Here is a 22,537-nt window from a genome sequence, read left to right as displayed (position 1 = left end):
TTTAATTGGACCAGCTTCTGTTGGTGAATGAATCTTCTGACCCAACGGAGCTCTCCACAAGAAGAGCTGTGTGGCTTGAAAGCTGCTCTCTTTCACCAAATGAAGTTGGTCCAATAAAAGATAGAACTTCACTCACCTTGTGTGTCTAACGTCCTGAGACTGACACAACCACTACAGTGGATTCTTAACAGTTTTATGAAATAAAAGTACGTGAACACTGTGTATATATGTACTGACAGACCATGTGCAATTTTAGCATTCAGCTGATCTATTTTTGACTTAGAACTGTGTCTTAATATCAGGCCTAGCTGTCTAGACTTCTGGCTAACGGGGCCACTTCAATGCCAGCTCTGTGTGAAGAGTCTACATTTTACTGAAAGGGGGCCTGATGGGATAGCCCAGCATTCAGTGCTGTCCAATCACATTTGCAAAGGAATAGATGGAAGGACACTTAGCTTCTTGTACTTAACTTGTGGATAGCTATTTCTTTGTAGATCATTTAAAGGGATGGGTAAGGGTTTCCCACTGCATAATGGTTCTTTGGGGAAGGAAGTAAAGAAGCCTGATGAAGAGACCCATGTCCACCTTTCCCTCCACTGTGAGGCATGCTCAATGCAAAAACGATGTCTTGGTTCAAGTCTCATTAAGAACTTTTCTCCCTTTTGTAGTGAGTTCAAGACACAAATGATCATTAGAGATTTTTCAAATTGCACTTGTGAGGGGACAAGTTCTAAAAATCACCCAAATAACTACTTTTCCTCCTGTACATGATGTGGCCAGATCTTTAAGGTTTGTGGCTACTCTTATCCCACAGAATGCTGTATGTCCACTACTGAACTCCTACTGGCACAGGAATGATCAGGCATCCCCTTGCTACAGAAAGAGACATCACCTCTGAGAGGAAAGGGGTGGGGTGAGTGGTTCTTCACACACAAACACCCTCACTTCTGTCATACAATGACCCAGGGTATGTCTCCTATTTCCACAGAATCTACTGGATAACCCTCCAGAGGAAAGCAGGAAGGGCAGTGACAGACAATTTGCTATGGAAGGCAATTGTTACAAAACACCGGTTTCACAGTAACTAGATGCACATAGTCTCAGGGCAGAGCATCTTTTCTTGCACAGGCCTGGAAGCCTTTATACTCAAGAGTCTTGTTACTGTGATTCTTGGCAAGCACAAGGAGAAAGCCCTGACTAACCTGCAAGAGAACTGAGTTCCACCCCGATGACCTTGTTCAGTTATGTACCTCAGGTGCCTTTATAAATAAAATAGAAATCTTATTTGTAAAAAAAGAATATCCAAGTTCACACAAATCTCTTTATCCACTGATTTGGCTCAGTCTATACAGGCAGGGCGAGGTGCTGAATGTGGGATGAAGAAAGGGCAGCAGTGGAACTGTGGCCTAGTATAACTCAGTCCAGTTAAAGAAAGTGCAGGAAAGGAGGCAAACACACCGAGAGAGAGGTGGGGTCCAGCCTTGCTACTCCCTCGACTTTCCCTGGGCTATGGTTAAATCTCCCCATCCTCATCCGAGCTGCCACTGCTGTCACTGCTGCTGCTCCCCATGTCACTACTCTCCTCTTGCTTTACTGCTGCCGCTGCTGCTGCTGCTGCCGCCACCGCCGCCTCTTTCTCTTGTTGCTTCAATGCTGCTGCCTTCTTCTCCTGTTCTGCATGGCTCTTCATGTGAGCGCTCCGGCTCTTCACCTTGTAGAAGACCCTGAGGGAGATCATACACATGTAATTGTTGGCTCAGTCTCTCTGTACCTCTTCTTCCCTGCACTGCTGTATCTCTCGTTTGACATCAACAGACTACAAAGAAGGGCCCTGTATCACCACCATGATGGAACTACTGCAACTACCACTGCTCTCACTCCCATTCCTCATGCAGCAAGGTGATGCAGTCGATGGGGCACTTAGGTTTTGTTCTTGGCAAATGGTGTTCTGTGAGATCTTGGACCATTCATTTTACCTCCATGCCTCCATTTTCCCACCCACACTTATCTGTCATTTAGATGGAGGCAGGCTCCATCTCTCATTATGCATTTGTACATTGCTGAGCACATAAGGGCCCTAATTTTTTAGGCACTACTGGAATATAAATAAGCAAACAATGACAAGTGCCCATGGCTTCTATTCTCTCTCTCCCCTCTGCCTCTCAGCAGTAGCGTCTCAATTTTATTGGCACCAAATGCTAGCCAATAGACTTGAATGCCATTAAGAGTCTCCCCTGGCTTCTTTCTTGTCAGCAATAAGCTAGAAATACAGCAGTGTGACATCTCAATACTATTTCAGAATGCAGAATGTAATCCTCCCATTTATCCAGGGTAATGGGGTTAATATGCTGATCATTATGAAAACTACCCATGGGACCCCTGACAACCTCATATCATTAAGGAGAAGAACTGACAGTTTTTAACATCTAATTTGAAAGCACCAGTGGTGGAAAGTTGTTCTTATTATTACCACCATTTGCAAAAAATCTTATTGTACCATATCTCCACAGAAGCTGCTCCTCAAGCAAATGTTTATTTCATACAACACTCCTGCAATCGTCACTGTAAATTCATTGACTCTTACCTGCCACATTTTTTACATGGAAATGTGTTCTCCTGGTTCTGAGCTTTATTGGCAGTGTCCAATTTAGGTTTCGGTTTCCGTCTTCTCCTCTGTACTGAGGGAGGAGGCTTTTGAGACTTCACTGCTACTTCCTTAGGCTTCCTTACAGTCCTACTACTGGCTTCTCCTGGGGCATTAGACTCCTGGCTTCTTGAAATAAGGCCCTCATTGACCTACATGGCAAACAGAGAGTTGGTAAAGCAAACGGAAAATGAAACATCCCTGGGGTAACGGCTGCTGGCTGAACTGTCACCCCACCAGTATTCTAGTCCAACCCATTCCTAAAGAGAAAATCTGTGGCATTTCTAAGGCCACTTGTCCTCTCTGAGCAGCACTCCCTGCGAATTGTGTAGGTTTTTATCACATTCCCAGTTACCACCTTTCCCCGCCCATGGAGTCATATCGAACAACATCTGGATGCTGGTAATACTCAGGGTTAGTCCAGTTCCACCTCCTTCTACCAGGAAAAGTTGAAGCTGAACTGTTCTTTTTATTTACCCTTCTCCAAACCCTTAAATGGGAGGATAGAAAGGACTGGGGCGGGGGAGGGGAGAGGAACACTTGCAGCTCAGTGCAACACTGACCACATCATTGGTTTGTAGTGTATGTGCGGCTTTGGGAAATACTGTGCTCTTCTGGTCCTCCACCTCTTCCTCCTTCTCAGGCTCCTCCTCCACACGAGTATGTTCCTCACTGTAATTCTCCTTTCTGAGAGGAAGAATATGTGCAAACCTATGGGAACTCTTCACAAGAAGAGACAGTAAAAGGGACAGAGTTAGTATTTTCTCCTTTGAAGCTTCAGCTCTATTGAAGGTCAAGGTAACCATGTAAAAAAGGATGTGAGGTTGTGAAGCTGGACATAGTAAACTTCAGCCTGCCTTGTCTGTGCTAGTGAAGGCAGCAGGTGAGAGAGAATTAAGACCATGTCTCCACTTACAATGGCACACAAGTACTGATACAGCTGTGCTGCTGTAAGAGTGCTCGTTTAGCTGCATTATGCCAACTAGACAGAGCTCTCCCATGGACACAATAATAAAAGTTCGATGAGCAGCAGTAGCTATGTGAGCAAGAGAGCATCTCCTGCCAACACAGTGCGCTCTGCACACCAGTATGTATTCAGGCAAAATTTATGCGAGTGATTTCTTCACACCTCTGAGCAATGTAAGTTTTGTGGACATAAGTAGTAATTTAGATATGTCCTCAGAAACACAAGTCTCTAATCAGACAACTACTTAAGGAATCTATGCCATAGTCAGGACCATATTTACTATTTCTTGTATATAAGCAGCATCAGTAAAATTATAAAGAGTGAACTGTGATTCAGGCCACAAAGTTTGTGTTTGGCACTGAAGTCAAAAGCAGGAAAGGGGTTTGGGTGGTTACCTTGATATCAACTTCAGCTTCATCTTTCAGGGACTTCTCATTAGTGGCATCAATGTCCCCAAAGATTAGTGTCCCATTCCGACCAATTTTCACTTGTTTCTTGTATGTGTAGTAAAACTCCACACACTGGGCCACTGTCTTGGTTTTTATCTGTTGTTTTAGAAAAAGGCAAAATTTCTTTTAAAATACATAATAATACTCAAAGGTGTAATTGCAAGTCACTTTACACTGTAATTTTTTTCCCAGAAATATCTTTCTGTTATGTGTTTTGTTTTAAGTTCTTTACATTGTGTTAAGATTCCCCACAAACCTTTTCTTTAGCCTCCCCTGGAATTACAGGTGGACACATGTGCTCTAGCACATGTGCTAAAAACAAGCTCAGGCTGGAGCTTCGTCTCTCAGACTCATTCATTCCCCTAGACTTGAAAGCCCAAGCTTGCTGGGATGTACAATTAAAGCCTTGTTATCTGGTACTCAGGGAGAATGGCGGTTCCCAGTTAACCATGGGCAGTTGGTGCAGGACCCCAGTCCCACCTACAACCGTACCCCCTCTGATGAGGCCCTGCCCCCACCATGGTGATGGGACGAGGAGGAGCAGCATGCCTAGTGCTCATGTTCCAGCCTCCTTAACCCTGGAGCACCAGGGAGGGAGGAGGCCGCACGGCCCCAGCATCCCTGTCTCCAGAGCATAGGGAGAGCGGGTGCTGGGGGTGGAGTATGGGTGGGGCTATGCCAGGCGGTTTGGGAAGGCAAAGCCTTCCCCTGTCTAGGTTACTAGATGCCCTTGCAGTTAACTGAATATGATGAATAACAAAGCAACCCTGGCCGGCTCCACTCCGGGAGTGGAAGAAGCCTCCTTCCCAGGAGCAGGGCTGGCAGCTCATCTGGCACGCTAAATTCAAACATTGTCAACCGGCTGGGGACAATGTTGAATAACAGAACATTTACTGTATTTAGTTTCCAACAGCATTTCAGCTAAGGAACAACCAGAAAACAAGTCTAACAGATAGGAAGGAAGGCTTGCAGAGCTTTCCAGTTTGGTACCTATTTGGAACAGATGATTATCTGCAGACACCGAAAGATAATATGCAATTCTTCCTGGGACGTACCCGAGAGTTTGGAGACAGTGTCCCAACTTTTGTTAATGCCGAGGCTTTCACATGCTAACACAATGCTTAGCATGTTTGTTATTTATTCATGAAAACTTTGATAACTACTCCTGACTTCCTTTTTTTGGTATCTTTCCTTCCACTGAACAGCATCTTTGGGACTAGTTAAAATGCATAGGAGACATTTACTAAAAGGACATTTTCATTGTCTCTAATTTTCTTTTTTAACAGAAATCTGAAATTACTAAAATGTTTCACCATTCACAGATCCATCCATGGGCCATTTCACCACAAAGGGGATTTTTCCCATTCAATTTTATAACCAGGTTACTTGAGTGTTACTGAATCACTATCATCTCTTTATAAGTGATGTGTGTCCTTGACTAAATGAAGGAGATTGGACTGATGAGGAGTGAAGAGAGAAATATTAGTAAGTAGCACAACATTTTATTTTTTTTTAAAGTTTAACCACTCAAAGGAAATTTGGGGGGGGGGGGGCATAGGAGGAAAGAATAAAACATAAAAACAAAAGCAAGCACTAAAGACAGAATGAAATATATTTTGTGTTGATGGTGTCAGTGTCAGCACCACCTGCATCAGTTCAGGTCACCCCTTCCACAGTGCGTTATGTAATTGGCAGAGCAACTTACAAGTTTCTGGACCAGGAAAAAGTCTTTTTTGTAGATTGCAATGCCTTTGTTGAAAAGTTTCTTCTCATCAACTTTCCACCTGTCCGATCCTATAGGTAAAGAATTTTAAACTGAAACCTTTCATTTCAAGCCTGTATTCTTCTAGTTATAGTTTCTTTAGGTTTCTTTTTATATAAAATCTGCCCAAACTACATGCAGTTTATTACATATCTGAAGTAGTCTTAATACAATATCCCTCCTGCTCCTCCAACAAGAAAAATACTTAATCCTGAATCTTCTTTAGCCCTCTCACATTCTTTATCTCTACTTCCACAGTGGAATGTATTCTGGTAGCATCAAGCATTGTTGTTATGTGAACAGACATGTAATTTTTATGCACTAGAGAAAGAGCTTCCCTCTATCCTCTTAGACCAGTGTTTCCCAAACTATGGGCTACGTGGGGAAAAAAATATCGGGCCTAAGCGTGGCTGCCGGGGTGTTCTGGACTCCCAGAGTGCCCGTACAGCGCTGGGTCCCCCAAGCCCTGGGCCGGGCGGATGATGCAGCCGGATGTTCCGGGCGCTCAGCAGAGGCGTAGCGAGGGGGAAATGGGCGGCAGGGGGAGTTACCCCCGGGCACCATGCTGGGGGGGGGGGGGGTGCCAGGCCGGGCTGTGGGGGGAGGTACGGGGCATTGGGCTCAACTAGGCTGCAGGAGGAGGGAGGTGCCGGGAACCCAGCACTGGACTCAAGGGGAGGGAGGATGGGGCAGGGAATCAGCACTGGGCTCAGCAGGTCTGTGCAGTTTCGGGGGAGGTGTAGGGAAACAGCTCAGCTGGGCTGCGAGAGTGAAGAGGTGTGGGGTGCTGGGCTGGGCTACGGAGGGGGTGGGATGGTGCAGAGCTCAGTTTGGCTGCAGGAGGAGGGAGGTACCAGGAACCCGGGACTAGACTCAAGTGGAGGGAGGAAGAAAGGGAGGGGCAGGAAATCAGGGCTGGGCTCAGCAGTTCTGCAGGGTTTGAGGGGAGGTGCAGGGAAATGGGGCTCAGCTGTGCTGTGGGAAAGGAATGCAGGGAACCAGTACAGGGCTCAACTGGGCTGAGGTGGATGGGGGAAGGCACAGGGAACAGAAGGGCAGCTCAGCTGGGCTGAGAGGGGCTGCAGGGAACTGGTGCTGAACTCCCTTGGAGTGTGGAGGATGGTTTTGGGAAAGGTGCAGGGAACCAGCAGGGGTGGGCAGCTCAATTGGGTTGCAGGGGAGGGAGGTGCAAAGAAGCCTAGCAGGGACGGGGGGGGGGGGGGAAACAGGAGCCCTGAAATGACCTCCCCTGATCCAAAAAATCCCTCAACTGGGACCAGTCAGGGTGCCAGACCAGGGAGGTCCAACTCCTACCCAAGTCCCCTCCTTGCCAGATACCCTACCCCCAATCTGCTCCTGCTCCCACCTCCCGGAGTGCCCGTGCAGTGCCAGGTCCCACAAGCCCTAGCCCGGGCTGGGCGGAGGATTCAGCCAGGTGAAACACTGAAAATGTATTCATTTTTCATTCTTTTTTTAATATGCGTTTATATTTTTGGGCTGCAAAAAACAGTACTGGAAAAAAACGGGTTCCAACTAAAGTAAAAAGTTTGGGAAATCCTGGTCTAGCCAGCTTTCCATTCATCTTACAGTCCATTTATCCAATCCACACTCCCTTAACTTGCTGGCAAGAATATTGTGGGTGACCATATCAAAAGCTTTGCTAAAGCGGGCACTGGGGGCTTTTGGGAGGACCAGAAACAACTTATTTGCATATTCTCCATTTGCTTAATGAATATGCAAATGAATGTTACCAGTCCTCCAAAAGCTCGTGAATGGTCCCCATGTCAAAAAGTTTGGGAACCCCTGTCGTAGACCAAGGTTTCCCAGGATTGCTTAGGGCCATCCTTAGTCCCAAATGACCCTTTCTTGCAACTGGTTATATATTAAGTGAGCGTAGAGACAGATACAGCTGCATCTGACATTGCAGTTTTGCTTCCACAGAGGAAACAATGAGATAAAATAACCTGCTAGTCTTTGCATCCTTTGACACCCTACTATAAGCTGCATAGGTTAAGTACTAGTGAATGGAAATTCTCCCACTCAAACTCTCTCAATTTCCTGCTATGAATTCACACCACAAAGGTTGCAGCTCTAAGATTTTGTCAAAATCTCAGACTAGGTTACATCAAGTCTCTTGACAAACCTAGCTACACAAAAAGTGGCTTTGTGATTAATGCACTTGTGGTGCAGCACACTAGCAAATCCTAAGTGTCATGAGAGTGGCAGGCAAAGTTCCCTGCAGCTCACCCCTACACTCATCAGGGAACACGCGATGTGTCTTCTGATTCCTGTAAAGCGTTCTGAAAAGCTTATGACTCTACATTAATATCAAAATAGCAGACTCCACCACCAGCTACTGTTCAAAAAGGTGACAAAGGAAGGTGGGAAAAGACCCCCCCATGTGCTAGGGCTGCGCCAGCTATCTAGGAAACAGAGGCAGCAGCACAGAGTTTATCTGTTGCTTTCCTTTCAGTGTACCTGTGTAGTGATAGTCTGCCAGAGGGTGGTTTTGCGAATGCATTGGTCTCTTCAGCAGCAGTTTGGTCAACGTAGCCTAAGAGACAGCACAATAACAGAATTAGCTCTCAGTAGCACATGAACTTCTACAGTGTTATAACAAATGAACAGTAGGCAATCTTCTTGTACTATCCTCTACCAGCAAGTTACTAGTATTAAAAGCTCCCTCTCCTACCTTGTGCTCTAGCCTGTGGAACAGCCTTTGGGATGGAGTTAAGGCACCAGCATTCTGTTAAAGCGACGAGGAGTCCTGTGGCACCTTATAGACTAACTGAAGTGTAGGAGCATTAGCTTTCGTGGGCAAAGACCCACTTCGTCAGATGCAGGTAGTGGAAATTTCTTCGCCCACGAAAGCTTATGCTCCTACACTTCAGTTAGTCTATAAGGTGCCACAGGACTCCTCATCGCTTTTGCAGATTCAGACTAACACGGCTACCCCTCTGATACTTGACAGCATTCTGTTCTTCACTCTCTGGTACCTTGGGCAAGCAAACTCACCTCTCCATGCCTCCACTTTCCTATCTATAGAGTGGAGTACAACACTGCTCACCTACTCCAGCTCACAAAAGAGAAAGGCCCTATAGAATACGTTCCCTCTAAGCTACGTGGCTGCAAAGCTGCTTAGTTAGCTCTGAGTGGGTGCTCAAGGCACACACCTAAGGTGGGGAGGAGGACTGCCCCATCCCCAACTGAGCCCAGGGCCAACCTCCAGGCCTGCTGTGGCTGAGAGAGGGACAGCCTGACCCCAGCGCCTTTCCCCTAGCCCAAAGTGCAATCCTGGCATGGGTGGCCCTACCCCAGAGCCCCCCTGCTGTGGCTCAGGCAGCCCTGCCCCAGCTCCAACTCAGCCCTGGCTGGAACCTGTGGAGCTCAGGGGGAGAGGCTATCATGCAGCCCCAGCCCTGGAGCAGCCGGGGCTGAGAGAAGTGCCTTTCCTTCTCAGCCCAGGTGCTGCTGGGAAGAGTTCTCTCTCCCCTCGCAGCAGCCTCAGAGCACCCTTACCCCAAACCCATCTGCCCAGCCCTACCCTATGGTGTGAACCCCAGCTGGAGCCCTCACCCTTCAAGCCCCTGCACACCATCCTCTGTTCTAGCCCTGAGCCTCTCATGCCCAGCCCCACCCGAGCCCGTACCGCCAGTCAGAGTCCTTTCATCCCAACTCCCTGTCCCAGCCCCGAGTCACTCACTTCCAGCCCTACTCTAGAACCCACACACCCCAGTTGGAATTCCCACACTCCTACATCCTAACTCTCTGCCCCAGGCCTGAGCCCGTTGGCCCCACCCCTGCCATATGCACGTTATGTGCACCAATGTGGAAGTGATGTGTTGCACATCCCCTCTATGTCACATATCACCTCCACATTGGTGCACATAAAATTCATTCTGCTTAAGGAGTGGGGAAAATTAGAGGGAACGCTGCTATGGAAGTATTACCTTAGGTCGTAATGATCCCCTACAGAATGTGGTCTGACTCCCACCCGCCAATCAAGAATACTGCTCTAAAGACTCCTTTGCAGATTCAGGACACCAGTGAAATGGGTTTAGAAATCTCAACTCACTCGAGTAAACAATATTGCAGAATAAAATGGAAGGATCACTTCCACAGAAAAAAGCCACTCAACTGTACCCATTCTTTATTTGCACTATAGCTACCAATTGCACTGAAGTTAGAAGTGACAGTGAAGATTAGTGCACTAAACTTTCATAAACAGGTCCGTTTTACAGCATCTACCAAAGAAATCAGAATGGTTTACAAACATTAATGGCTAGCAGATATACCCAGCATTGCTCAGTAGTGCCAAAACACTACTCCAAATTTCTCCATTTTCTCTCTTTTCTATAAGGTTTATTGAGAAGCAATCCTATTCCAGGTTCATTCTATTTTTCTAGCTCATCTTGGTTCAATCTCTTCCAACATTCACTCAGTTCTGTTAATTTTGAGGACTGTACTTGCTTTGGTGATTCTGCCTCTTTTCTGTTTCGTTTTATGAGAAGTAATCCCATTCCAGGCACATCCTGTTTTCCTGGTGCAACCAAACTAGGGATGTTAAATTTTGATTAATCAGCTGAGTAGTCGATGGAATTTCCTTCAACTACTCAATTAGTTGATAAGGGGCGGGTGGCGCACTCACCATCCCAGCTGCGCCTCTGCCTTTTAAATGTAGTTAAGAGTCACCTGATTGCGCCATTTCTCCCTGCACCTCTGCCTCTCCTGCCATGCCCCCCCCCCCTTGGAGACGGTGCTGGGGGGAACTGGCTTTTAAGCTGGCTCCTCCCAGTGCCAGCTCCTGCTCCTCCCCCCCCGATACAGAAGCAGAGGGGTAGGGGGAAGAGACTAGTCAAATCAACTACCCGATAAGCTTATGCTCATCGGGTAGTTGACTAATCACCTACATCTCTACACCAAATATTACCTTGCTTCAAGTTATGATCAGAGGAAGCTCTATACCAAATTTGGTGGTCCTAGCTCTTACTGTTTAGGAGGCGTTCTTGATCAAACAGACAAACTCTCTAAAATATATAGTAAATTACAAAATGCTGTAAGGCAGGTAAGTAAACCCATTTTGCATAGGCACAGCAAGGTTAAATGACTTGCTTAGGGTCACAAAGAAAGTCAGTGACAGAGTCAAGAACTGAACCCACGATCCTAATTTCCAGTCCCATGCTCTAAAGCCAATAGACAATGCAATGCTCCCTCCCATAAACTAGACTTTAAATTTAGAAGGCAAGTGAATTTAGTTTAGCCACCTCAGCCACATGATCCCTTTAAGCTAAGGTGTAAAACAAAAACATAAGTCACATATAATCTCATGCAGTTTGATATTTTTAGTTGTCTCTACTTAGGAGAGACTCAAAACTGAAATAGCAAACACGGTACAAGTCAAGATAGAGGTACATCACCAGAGCTGTTCAGGGGCCACATCCGGAATAGTGACAGCAAGAGGTGATGAACATTAGGATTCAAATATCTTGGCAGAACTGTATAGTACTTTGCAAGCTTCTCTCAAATAAGCATTTTGCTGGTGCAATCAGTCCTGTGTGATTAAGATCTCTTCCCACAATCGCAAAAGAATAGACAAATAATTGAAGATGACTCACCAGAATGTTTCCCTTTGCTTCGTGCAAGACATGTAGCGCCAGCTCCTGATTGGTTCCAGCCCCAGGAAAAATACTTGAACAGGCGGCAGTTAACAGATTTTCCACTATTACCAGGAAAGTGCCATCAAACCAAACAACAGGATGGGATGGAAGATGCAAAAGATCAGATTAAGAAATGGAATAGTTGCTGCTATTTTTTTGTTATATTCAATGAGTTTGGTTGGTGGGCGTCTCAGTACAGTTTTCAATGAGGTAGTGGTCACGTGTAACTTGGGCAACAGTAGGATTTCCATTATTTTATCTTAATTGACCCTTTCCAATCAAAACTAAATAAACCAGGAAAGAACTTAAGACTGAACGATCACAAAACTTGAACACCTTCACATTAGGGAAGAGAACCAAGATTGAATAAACCTCTATTATGACTTTCCCTCTTACTCTGAGTGGGGGAGGTGAAGGATGGCAAGGTGGAGGTGAGCCACAAAGAGAGCCAGGTGAGAAAATTCAAATGTGAATGAACATGCTAATACCATTCCCTCTTTTTCCAGAAAAAGCCAGACCACAGTTACTGCTGCAGTAAGTGAACAAACTCAGATTCAGGCCAGCTCTACCCCACAAAGCTTTGTAGGCATAGCTGTGTAGGTCAAGGGTGTGAAAAAAAAAAAAAACAAAAAAACAAAAAAAAACACATGCCCCAGATATGCCACCAAAACCTCTAATGTAGGCTCAGTTATACCAAAAAAGGCATTTTTTCCAAACTTTCCAGAAAATCAAAAATGTCAATATTACATGTATTGACTTGAAAATTTTTGTTTTAATTTTTAGGAATTTTTATAAAAGCAAAAGAAATTAGGATTATAGTCACAAAATGGATGAGGAGGAGGGAAAATAGCGGTTCCACTGCCTCCCATATAAATTACGCCCACTTGTTGAGGCACTTACCTGAGATGTGGGACTTGAGGCTAACAGGAATGTAAAATCCCATGTAACTGGTTAGCCAGTTAAACATGAAATTTACTTCACGTATAACTGATTTTCCAATGAAGCGCCTGTCCCCTCCACTGCAAGGGACTCTAATCCCTCCTGCCATCCCGCACTAGGCCCCCCAGTAATCTCCGGTTCACATTGCTCAGGAGAGGGAGCTTCAGGCAAGGGGTGCAATGGGGACTGCAGAGGCAGGATTTGGGGGGAGAGTAGGAGTGGGGGCATGCAGCAGGAGCGAGGCGGGGGGAATTGCCCTGGGCCCTGCACCTGAGGCGCAGTTGCCTTAGGCCTCATGCCTCATTCCTCCCCAGGAATGACCGTGCTCAGGGGTGTGGATTTTCACACCCCCGAGCACTGTACCTTGAGACAAATCTAAATTTTAATTGCGTCTAGGGACATGTGTACAATTGCCTATTGCAATTGCTGGATTTGAATTTGGGTCTCCCACATTGCAAGAGAGTGCCTTAACCACAAAGTTATGTGATACTCAGGTGCAGTGCTCTTTTAATTTCTCCATTTGTTCTGCTTTTTATAAATAGTCATTGGAGCCAGGACTTGAGCTTGGGTCACTCACCTTCTGGGTAAGCACCGTAAGCAGAAGTAGTCACTCTCACTACCCACTGTCATCATGAATGACTATGAATTACTTCTGTGAATGACTCCCAATTGCCCATTTTATTTTAAATGATCATCTCCCATGTTACCCTTAAACAATCTTTCCAAACTTGTCATTAGCTCATGAGGCTAGGTCTACACTAGCAAATTAGACAGGTATAACTAGGTCACTCATGGGTGAAAAAAAATCTACACCCATGTGACACAGTTAAACAAGATTCAACCCCCGTTGGAGACAGAATGTTTCCATCCCCTGCCAGGGCTTGGCTGCTGGGGACAGAGATTGAGCAAGCCAGGCGGGGCAGAGGAGCGGGAACTCCAGCTCACGTGGCCTCTGTCTCCAGCAGCAGAGCCCAAAGAGGAAGAGGGTGACCGCTGCCTTCCAGCCAGGCTCTCGCAAGCACAAGTGACGTCATCTCATTCACTGCCCAACTGTCAGGGAGAGTCAACATGCCAGGAAGTGGCGGGGGTGGGGGTGAGGGGCGAAGGACATAGGGAGAGAGGGACAGAGGCTTCCTTCTCCCACAGATAATGTGGAGTCAGGAGAGCACTGTGATGCAGTCAACTAGGCAGAGGAAACATGGGAAAGTCATGTGTCAGCCCTGTTAGACTGTGCCCTTCCAGCGTGGAGAGACACAAATTGTCTATGGGAGAGCTCCTCTCGTCAGCATAGACAGCATCTTCGCTGAGGCACTACAGTAGTGCAACTGCATCACTGTAGCACTTTAAGTGCAGACAAGCCCTGAGATATTCTGCTTCCTTCCCCAGACCTAAAGAGCTCCTTCCAGAGCAGTGGTCACCAACCAGTAGATCAGGATCTACTGGTAGATCTTGGACCTCTGACAAGTGATCTTGACTCGTTTGGCCAAGAGGCTATCAAGTGCCAGTACTTTAGCTGCCCTTCCCCCCACTGCTGTGCACCTCCTGTCCTCTGCCTTGAAGCTGTCCCCTCAGGAGCCTCCTGCTTGCTCCTGAGAGGAGGGTGCCAATGTCAGGGTGCCCCCTCACACTCTGTATCCCTTTTCCACACAGCAGAGAGGGGACACAACAGGATTTGGGAGGGAGTTTGCTGGCTGCTTTTGGGAGTGGTGCAGGGCCAGCGCAGGGGTGAGCCTGCCTTAGCCTCACTGTACCACCACCCAGGATCCATGTGGGGTCAGCAAGGCCCAGTCTGAGCCCACATCCTGAAATCCTACCCCAGTCATGAACCCCCTCCTGCACCCCAAACCCATGCCCCAGCCCCGAGCACCCCTGCATCCAAATAACCTCCAAGAGCTGGCTCCTAGAACCCCCTCCAGGCACCCCAACTGCCTGTCCCAAGTTCAATGCCTCTCTCATACTCCAGATCCCTTAATGCAAGACCAGAGTCTGCACCCCAACTCTCAGCCCCAGCCTGGTGAAAGTGAGGGAGGATGGGGGAGGAAGGATGGAGTGTGGAGGTACGGGGGACCTCAGAGAAGGAGCACAAAGAAGGCAGGGCAAGGATATTTGGATGTGAGGTACATCTTCGATTGCACTTAAATTCAAAAAGTGATCTTGTGCTTAAAAGGTTGGAGACGACTGCTCTAGAAAGCTCATATCTTTCACTAACAGAAGATGATCCAATAAAAGCTATTACCTCACCTATTTTTTCCCCTCTCGTATCCTGGGACCGACACAGCAAAAGCAGAGATGAATTTAATACCTTGTTTCACTTGTCCAATTATTTAATTTGTCCTGTCTGCCTTTTCAAGTCTATGAATCCTTGTTCTCCATAATTTTCCACAAGAAGTTTTCAACAAAACTTAGTGAAACTTGACACTTGATCAGTAGTATGAAGCTATTTAAATGAAGCCTAATGCAGAGGACACAGCTACTCTACCAAAACTGCTACTTTTTGTTTTAGACCCATTTACCAACCTCTCTAGATGCTTACCATTCTCTTGGGTAGTTTTGTTGATTTCCAAGTCCCCCCATGGCTGCCACACCAGGTCTGCTTTATGCTTGTCAGCTGATGCCAAAGATCTGTCTTGGAGCACAGGTATTTCTGCTTGAAACCGTGATCCTACATTGATTCGTCTAGGAAAAGGAGAACAAATAATGACAATGACCTTCTCACAATATCTAGAAGGCATCTATCTATCTGGTAAAAGCACATGGATCGCAAAGAGTCAAAACATAAGCCACATGGCAGCAGTAAGGCAAAAACAACATTCAGCTGTTACTACCTGAGTCAGACCTAACAGAGTGACCTAGATGCAAAAGTCTCAGTGCCCTATTACCAATTTCTAATGTTGTTTTAATAATTATTTTGTCTAGCTAATAAGAGGGTCCCTTAGACCTGCCAAGCTTCAACTTAGTCTCTAATTTGAGATTTGATTACTTACAAAGCACCCAGTTCTATTACAATCAAGAACTTTCAAACAATGAACGTTCTAGTAGGTTCTAATATTTTCTCCTTGGTTCTCATAGCTGCCCAGTGTGTAAGGACTGCCCAGTAATATCCAGACTGGACATCAACAGAGAGATTTGATTACAAGAGAAAAAGAGAAGATAACTAAAAATGAAGAAAAAACATAACCAGCTCTCCTGAGCACAGCTGCATTCTGTACTATTTCACAAGTCCACATGTGAACATGACCTTTGGTTACCCTCTTTCCTGCTCCATATCTCTGCCATCAGTTGACTTACTGAGCAGCATTAACAAATGGCTTGAGATAGAGTGAACAATTAAACAACAAAGAGGCAACTCAAAGTGAAGTACAGGATAGGTAAGAACTATGGTCATAGGATAGCAGAACCAAGAATAAAAATGAAAAATACCTTTCCATAAAATAATAATTTTAATTCCATAGAAAAGGTATGTCTCCTGTCATCATTTCCTCTATTTTTAAAATTACTTCTAAGAAATTATTTAGAATTAGAATCACATTGTTAAGCATACACAGATCTGCCGTCTGCAGGGAGGTAAAGAGAGGGTCAATGTCAGCACAGGCAGTTATAGTGCTCAATAATCTGTTTCCAATAAAAGCTACTATGCTGCAAAAGAATTTATTTCAGTGATGGGGTGAATAATATTCTGTTAGTCTGAAGACCAATTATCTTTCTACTTGCAACAGTTATCGATAAGGCCCAATGCCCTGAGCCCGTAAACACTTATGCCCATACTGGCTTAACTTCAATGGCACTATTAATGGTTGTCAACAGAACTGCACCAAGTAAAAAAGTGTATTTTTGCAGAATGGGGGCCCAAGAGTGACTATAAGATATCTCCTCATGTCCCCCTCCCATCAGATGATCTTTGAAATGGAATTGCACCCATTTCCTGCTCTATCAAGCCATGCAGGGCATGAGGAAGGGGGAAGGCAAGTAAGTGGAATTAGCCCTGCAAAGGAACTTCATGAAGACACTGGTACAGAAGATAAATGTTAAGTATGACAAGCTACCTTATAAGAAACCATGACAGTGTCAAATTGCAATATTCATATATTTAGATAATCGGATCAGTCTTGATTGAAGGTGGACTACATCTGGCCAAAAACAGATTAGGGGAAAAAAGGATTGGAGGTGCAGCAGAAAAAAAATCAAGAGCGCTCTCAATGGGTAATACTGCTTTGAAAAAAACCAAGTCACTACAGCCTCTTCCCGACTTACGAACCGGTTACGGACCAAGCAATTGGTCGTAACTCGGTTCATTCGTAAATCGGACCCCATTGAGTTACTCACAACCGCGATGTTCATAAGCACAGATCGCATTCATAACTCGGGGTCCGCCATTTATGACAGCTTCGATCGTAACTGCGAACAGTCATAAGTCGACCATTTGCAACTCGGGGACCGGCTGTATATACACCCACAATGAGAAGCTCAAATCTCCTTTTCAGAGGCATGATTTGTAAACATGGAACTAACCGAACCAGAGGACTCACATCACAATGCCCCATGACACCAAACATTTTAGAAGTAGGCACAGAAAAGAACCATTACACTGTTTGTTCCACTTAAAACAAAAGATACATGAAATGTTTGGAAATAAGAGCTTAAGCAAAATGGCAAATCTTACTGCAATCCAACCCCTCCAAAGATAAAGTTTCACAAATTCCAATGAAAGATCACATTCTTCGTCGGCACAATTCTACTGACTTAAGTTAGACTAAACTGAGAATTTGGCCCAAATCATTTTGTGACTCAAAGGCCATGATCTAGAGAGGAAGAAACGGATCTCTTGATGACAATTCTGGTCAACAACAGATTCTACTTCACTGGTGTCAAATAATTTAACAAGTGGTTAACATCAGAATGGTTCAGGAAAGGATGACAGCAGCAACATTTACACTTCGGAGCCTGTGCCCTAATGTTAATGCAGCAAACACCAAGAAAATCACTTTTTTGCTGGTATAGGAACATCAACTGTCTGAATAGCTACATCAATGTCTGTCACACAGCCATGTCTCCACTGGTGGTTTTATCAGCATAGCTATGACAGTCAGGAATGTGGTTTTTTCACACTCCTGATTGACAGTTATGCTGATATGTTTTAAGTGCAGGCGAAGCCCCATGTTGGGTGGACTTTGCAAAGGTGTGGAAAAGATTTAATCTATAATAGTAGTAAAACCACTTTCAGCAACAGTTACTAGAAGCTGTAGAATCACCTGATAGTAGCAAGATAAAGTAGTCACAAAATGATTAATGCAATTTTATTTTTAGGATTAAAGATTCCCTTTTGTTTTGCTAACTCAGTTACCGTTATTAAAAGGAAAGGGAAAAGAAAAAGAAAGTCCAGTGAATTTGGAACAAATGCTAGTTACCTTTGTTCCTGAAGCTGACTGCATTCTGAAAATTAAGTATGTCTGTCTATTTGTATTTTGCCTTCCCTTTAAGAAGCAGTATTCCTCACTCTTAAAAAGTATACAACAAGTATAATAGTGTTTATGCCTGGCAGAATGACATAGTGATCCTTTCACCTTTAACTAATTACAGTGGTTCCAGATTCAGCCCAGCAATTGAACAGTAGTGATGGAAAATAGTCATCACCGTCGCAACTGTTCAGTGGACCATAAGAAATCATATTTAGAGCAATAGATTTAGTCTGCCTACATTTTTTTTAAATCTACACTTTCAATTGGGCTGTCAAGCAATTAAAAATAACTGCAATTAATCACACAAGAAATAATAGAATACCACTTATTTTAAATATTTTTGGATAGAAATATATTGATTTCAAATATGGCATAGAATACAAAGTGTACAGTGCTCACTATTTTTATTACAACTATGTGCACAGTAAAGAACTGAAAAAACATTTTTATTCATCTCGCACAAGTACTTTAGTGTAATCTCTTCATCATGAAAGTTGGGCCCACAAATATAGAATTATGTACAAAAAATAACCTGTATTAAAAAATAAAACAATGAAAGTCTTTACAGCCTACAAGTGCAGTCAGTCCTACTTCTTGTTCAGCCAACCATTCAGACAGGCAATTCTGGTTACAATTTGCAGGAGATAACGCTGCCTGCTTCTTTTTTACAGTGTGACCTGAAAGTGAGAACAGGCATTTACAAGGCACTGTTGTAGCTGGTGGTGTAAGATATTTACATGCCAGATGCACTAAAGATGTCCTTTCATGCTTCAACCACCATTTCAGAGGACATGCTCTATGCTGATGATCAGGGCTCAACAATTAGGGCAATCTACTTGCCCGTGGCGAGTAGATTTTAGCCAGCGTGCCAAACCGTGTGGTTGGCAAGCAGGGCTCACCGTCACTTGTCAAGCCCTGCTGATGATGATTCTGCTTCATAATGATTTAAGCAGCGTGAACTGATAAATGTTCTTTTTCATCATCTGAGTCAGATTCCTCCAGTAGAAGGTTGATTTTTTTTTTGTTGGCTCAGGTTCTGTAGTTTCCACATCAGAGTTTTGCTTTTTTAAGACTTCTGAACACATGCTGCACATCTCACCCTTCTTTGATTTTCGATGGTACTTCAGACTCTTAAACTCTGGCTGTGTGCTGTAACTATCCTTAGCAATCTCATATTAGTCCTAAGAATGTTAAGTATTGGGTAACTGACTAATCGAATAGTCGATGCATTTTTGCATCAACTATTTGATTAGTAGATAGGGCGCCTCCGTCTTTAAAGTGTAGCAACAGCCCTAGGGTGAAAGCGCCGAAGTCCGGGGTCAGCTGGGGACTCCCCGCAGCATTCAAAGCGACAGCGCCACTTGGAGCAGCTGACCCCAGGTTCTGTGCAGTGCTGCCGCTTTGAAATAGCCTCTGCTCTTCCCCCCCACTTGCTGCCTATCTCTGATAGAGGCAGCAAGGGGGGGGGGGGGGGAGAAGCGACTAGTTGACTAGTCCTTTACATATCCCTAATTAGTACGTTCTTTGTGTTTTGTCAAATCTGCTCTGAAAGCTCTCTTAAAAATGACCATGTGTAGAGTCCTCATCTGACACTGCTATAACATGACAGATGCAGAATACAGGTAAAGCAGAGCAGGAGACATAAAATTCTCCCCCAAGAAGTTCAGTCACATCTAATTAAATGTGGGGTGTTTGTTGTTGTTTTTAAAAAAGCATCATTAGCATGGAAACTTGTTCTCTGAAATAATGGCTGAAGTATAAAGGGGAATACAAATGTTTGGCATATCTAGCAGTAAATTCCTTGCAATGTTGGCTACAAAAATGATGTGCAAAATGCAATGCAAACACTTGTTCTCACTTTGTGGTGACACTGTAAACATGAAGCAAGCAGCACTACCTCCCATCAATGTAAACAAGTATGCTTAATGATTGGCAGAACAAGAAGTAGGAATGAGTAGACATTTAGGCTCTAAAATTTTACATTGTTTTGTTTTTGAGTGCAGTTACATCACCAAAAAACCCCTACTCTTGTAAGTTACTCTGTTACGGCAAAGAAATTGCACTTCGGTACTTTGTTTATCACATTTACAGTGTATATATTTGTAATAAAAAGTAATAATTCACGAGTAATGTACATTTTGCACTGTCTTTTAATTAAAATCAAGATTGAAAATGTAAAAAAATTCCATAAATATTTAATACATTTCAGTTAGCAATCTATTGTTTAAGAGTAAAATTAATGACAATTATTTTTAATCATGATTGTTTTAAGTTAATCACGTGAAGTAACTGTATTGAAAATAAGGCTGTCGATTTAATCAAAGGATACTCACAGGAGTGAGTTGGAAAAGTGCTAAAAGATAAACCAACAAAAGGGGAGCCTGCGACACTTTCCTATCCTCCTAAATCTGTAAGCAGGGTAAGGAATATTTGTGTGCCATCAAGCTAGGATAGGGTGGGCAAGAGGTGGCTTGCAGGCTGAATCCGGCCCACCAAGCCACCAGATCCTGCCCGTGGTCACCTTGCTGGTACCCTTACTATAGAGCAGCTGCACCCAGTTTAAACAGCAGGCTGCTAATTGCTCTGCAAACAGGGCAGGGAGGAGAAAGCTTTGCATGGTGTCCCCACCTTCTAGCAAAATCCCCAAGCTCCCATTGGCCAGTTATGGGCCAATAATAGATGAGAAATGTTGCAGAAGGCAGGGACAGCGAATGAACCCTCCTCACTCTCCCCTCCCTGTGCTGGAACAGAGCTATGTGGAGAAGCTGCCCAGCACACAGGCAGGATTCCTGTAGAGCTGCAGGCTGGGAGCCACTTATGTAAGCACCTCCCAGCCAGAGGCTGCCTCTGTGCTCCCCCTCTTTCTCTCCAACTACCTGCCCCAAGCCACCATCCAAACCCTTTGTATCCCCTCTCCCTACCTCCTCCAGGTCACAACCCATCCCAAGCCCTGCACTCCCTCCTACATCCCTCCTCCAGGCCAGAATCCTCTCCTGCACCCATAACACCTCCTGGACCCGGCAACCCAAGCCCCTGACCCAGATCATAACCCCCTCCTTCACCCAAACTCCCTTCTACCCTCCACCTGCCATCCCAGACCTCCTGCCCCCTCTACAGAAGAGTGGCCCTTGACCACTTAGCAAAATCTTGGAGTGACCCCCCCCCCCATTAAAAATTATTGTCCATCCCTGAGCAAGGAGATGGATATTGTACAATTGTATTGATACTTACGGTTCAATGCTGACTGGGGTGGCCTCTCCCATTACCGAAAGGACGGGAGGGGTGACTTCTGAACTATCTGTAAGATAAGTAACAGATATGCTCAAAACCCATCAATTTTATGTTTGGGGCACATGTGAACTGTGTGAAGAATGCACCAGAGAATCAACTTTTATTCACCCAAAAAAGTTCTCAAGTGCCAAAGAACAGTAAAATGAAGAGGGAATTTTTAATTTTCATCCACCATTCTGTTCTGTTCCACCATTTTCATCATAGCATCCCATCCCTTCCAACAAACTCTCAGATATTTCAGCTAAACTAATCCCATCCTTGAGAGAACACTTAACTCTTTCAAAACTAAATCTTTTCTGCAGGAAGTCAGCAGGGAGTGCAGCAGGAGATCAATGGTAGGTTCATTCTAAATAACATCCCCAAATATGGCAGCATCACTTCTCCTACACTCCATTTCCCCAAAGTCTCCCAACAGGAAGCTCAACATCCATCTATCCATAACTATCTATCTAAGAGTCACAATTCCATGTGTGTTGGCACTCAGCCTCCCACTCCCAACAGGACAAAGAAGAGAACTTACTAGATCTGAGCAGAGTTCTGTGAGTACTTTTAGGGGTCACTGGCGGTGGAATTGAGTGACCACTAGCAGAGAGGATAGCATTGAAATACAGCCCAGACCCTTCTCTCACTGGGCTGAGAATTGGTGGAGGTGTATAAGGAGGTAGTTCAAAGTTCCTATCTGAAGGGTGATCTGCAAGGCGCACAGGTGAGCGTAAGTGGCTCTGATATGGAGTGATGTTAGAGTAGACTGGAGGAGCAATGAAGGTGCCTGCTTTTGGTGGTATAAAGAGTGGCTCAGGTCTTGGGCGCTGCTTTGGTTTCCGGGCAAAGCTCTCCGATTCCTCCTTTGGAACAGCATTTTCATGCTACAAAAGAAAACAAATCCTTTTAAACACAATTATCTGAACATTTAATCGTAAGATGCTTCCAAATGGTTTAAAAAATTTCCGTGAGATGATAACATGCTCAGTGCACTGCAGGACAGGTGCTGGCTGGGGCTGCTGAAGAGGGGAGACATCAACTATTATTCAGCAACGACACCTCTGGCAGCTTATAAAGTTGCGTTTACAGGCTCTAGATGGCAGCTCAGTCCATTGCTGGGTTAGAAAGATGGCAGTTGCAAAGTGGCAGTTTTGAAGGGGGAAGATGAGATTTTAACAGAGCTCTGAGACACACAGAAGACATCACAGGATGAGAAGAAAAGTTAGTCACTCTGAACGATAGAACAGAGCAAAGTCCAAGAATTTTTTTCTCGAAAGCCTGAAACTGCTTAGGAACTACGAACAATTTAACATTTCTCCAGCCAGCAAAATTATCCACTATAATCCTTCATCTAAATCTCTTTCTTTGGCTAGATGTAAGATTAAAACAA

General features: G+C 44.8%; 1 protein-coding gene across 3 annotated transcripts in view; it reads right to left on the bottom strand.

Moving 5' to 3' along the window:
* Positions 1-271: 271 nt before the first annotated feature.
* MIDEAS (mitotic deacetylase associated SANT domain protein) overlaps positions 272-22,537 on the bottom strand; it is an 81,596-nt gene continuing 59,330 nt past the window's right edge. For all 3 annotated transcript variants that reach the window (XM_006128609.4, XM_075927260.1, XM_006128608.4), the window contains exons 4-13: positions 21,686-22,031; positions 21,106-21,172; positions 14,952-15,094; positions 11,438-11,541; positions 8,301-8,376; positions 5,766-5,854; positions 4,007-4,156; positions 3,208-3,366; positions 2,585-2,796; positions 272-1,724 (exon numbers count right to left, since the gene is read on the bottom strand). In XM_006128609.4, the coding sequence (XP_006128671.2) occupies positions 1,514-1,724; positions 2,585-2,796; positions 3,208-3,366; positions 4,007-4,156; positions 5,766-5,854; positions 8,301-8,376; positions 11,438-11,541; positions 14,952-15,094; positions 21,106-21,172; positions 21,686-22,031 (1,557 nt within the window). In that variant the 3' untranslated portion in view covers positions 272-1,513. The remainder of the gene's footprint in view (positions 1,725-2,584; positions 2,797-3,207; positions 3,367-4,006; positions 4,157-5,765; positions 5,855-8,300; positions 8,377-11,437; positions 11,542-14,951; positions 15,095-21,105; positions 21,173-21,685; positions 22,032-22,537) is intronic.

This window comes from Pelodiscus sinensis, chromosome 4 (assembly GCF_049634645.1).
Source record: "Pelodiscus sinensis isolate JC-2024 chromosome 4, ASM4963464v1, whole genome shotgun sequence".
Classification (NCBI taxonomy): Eukaryota; Metazoa; Chordata; order Testudines; family Trionychidae; genus Pelodiscus; species Pelodiscus sinensis.
Note: the sequence above shows the minus strand (reverse complement) of the source record. Positions and strands in the feature narration are given on the sequence as shown.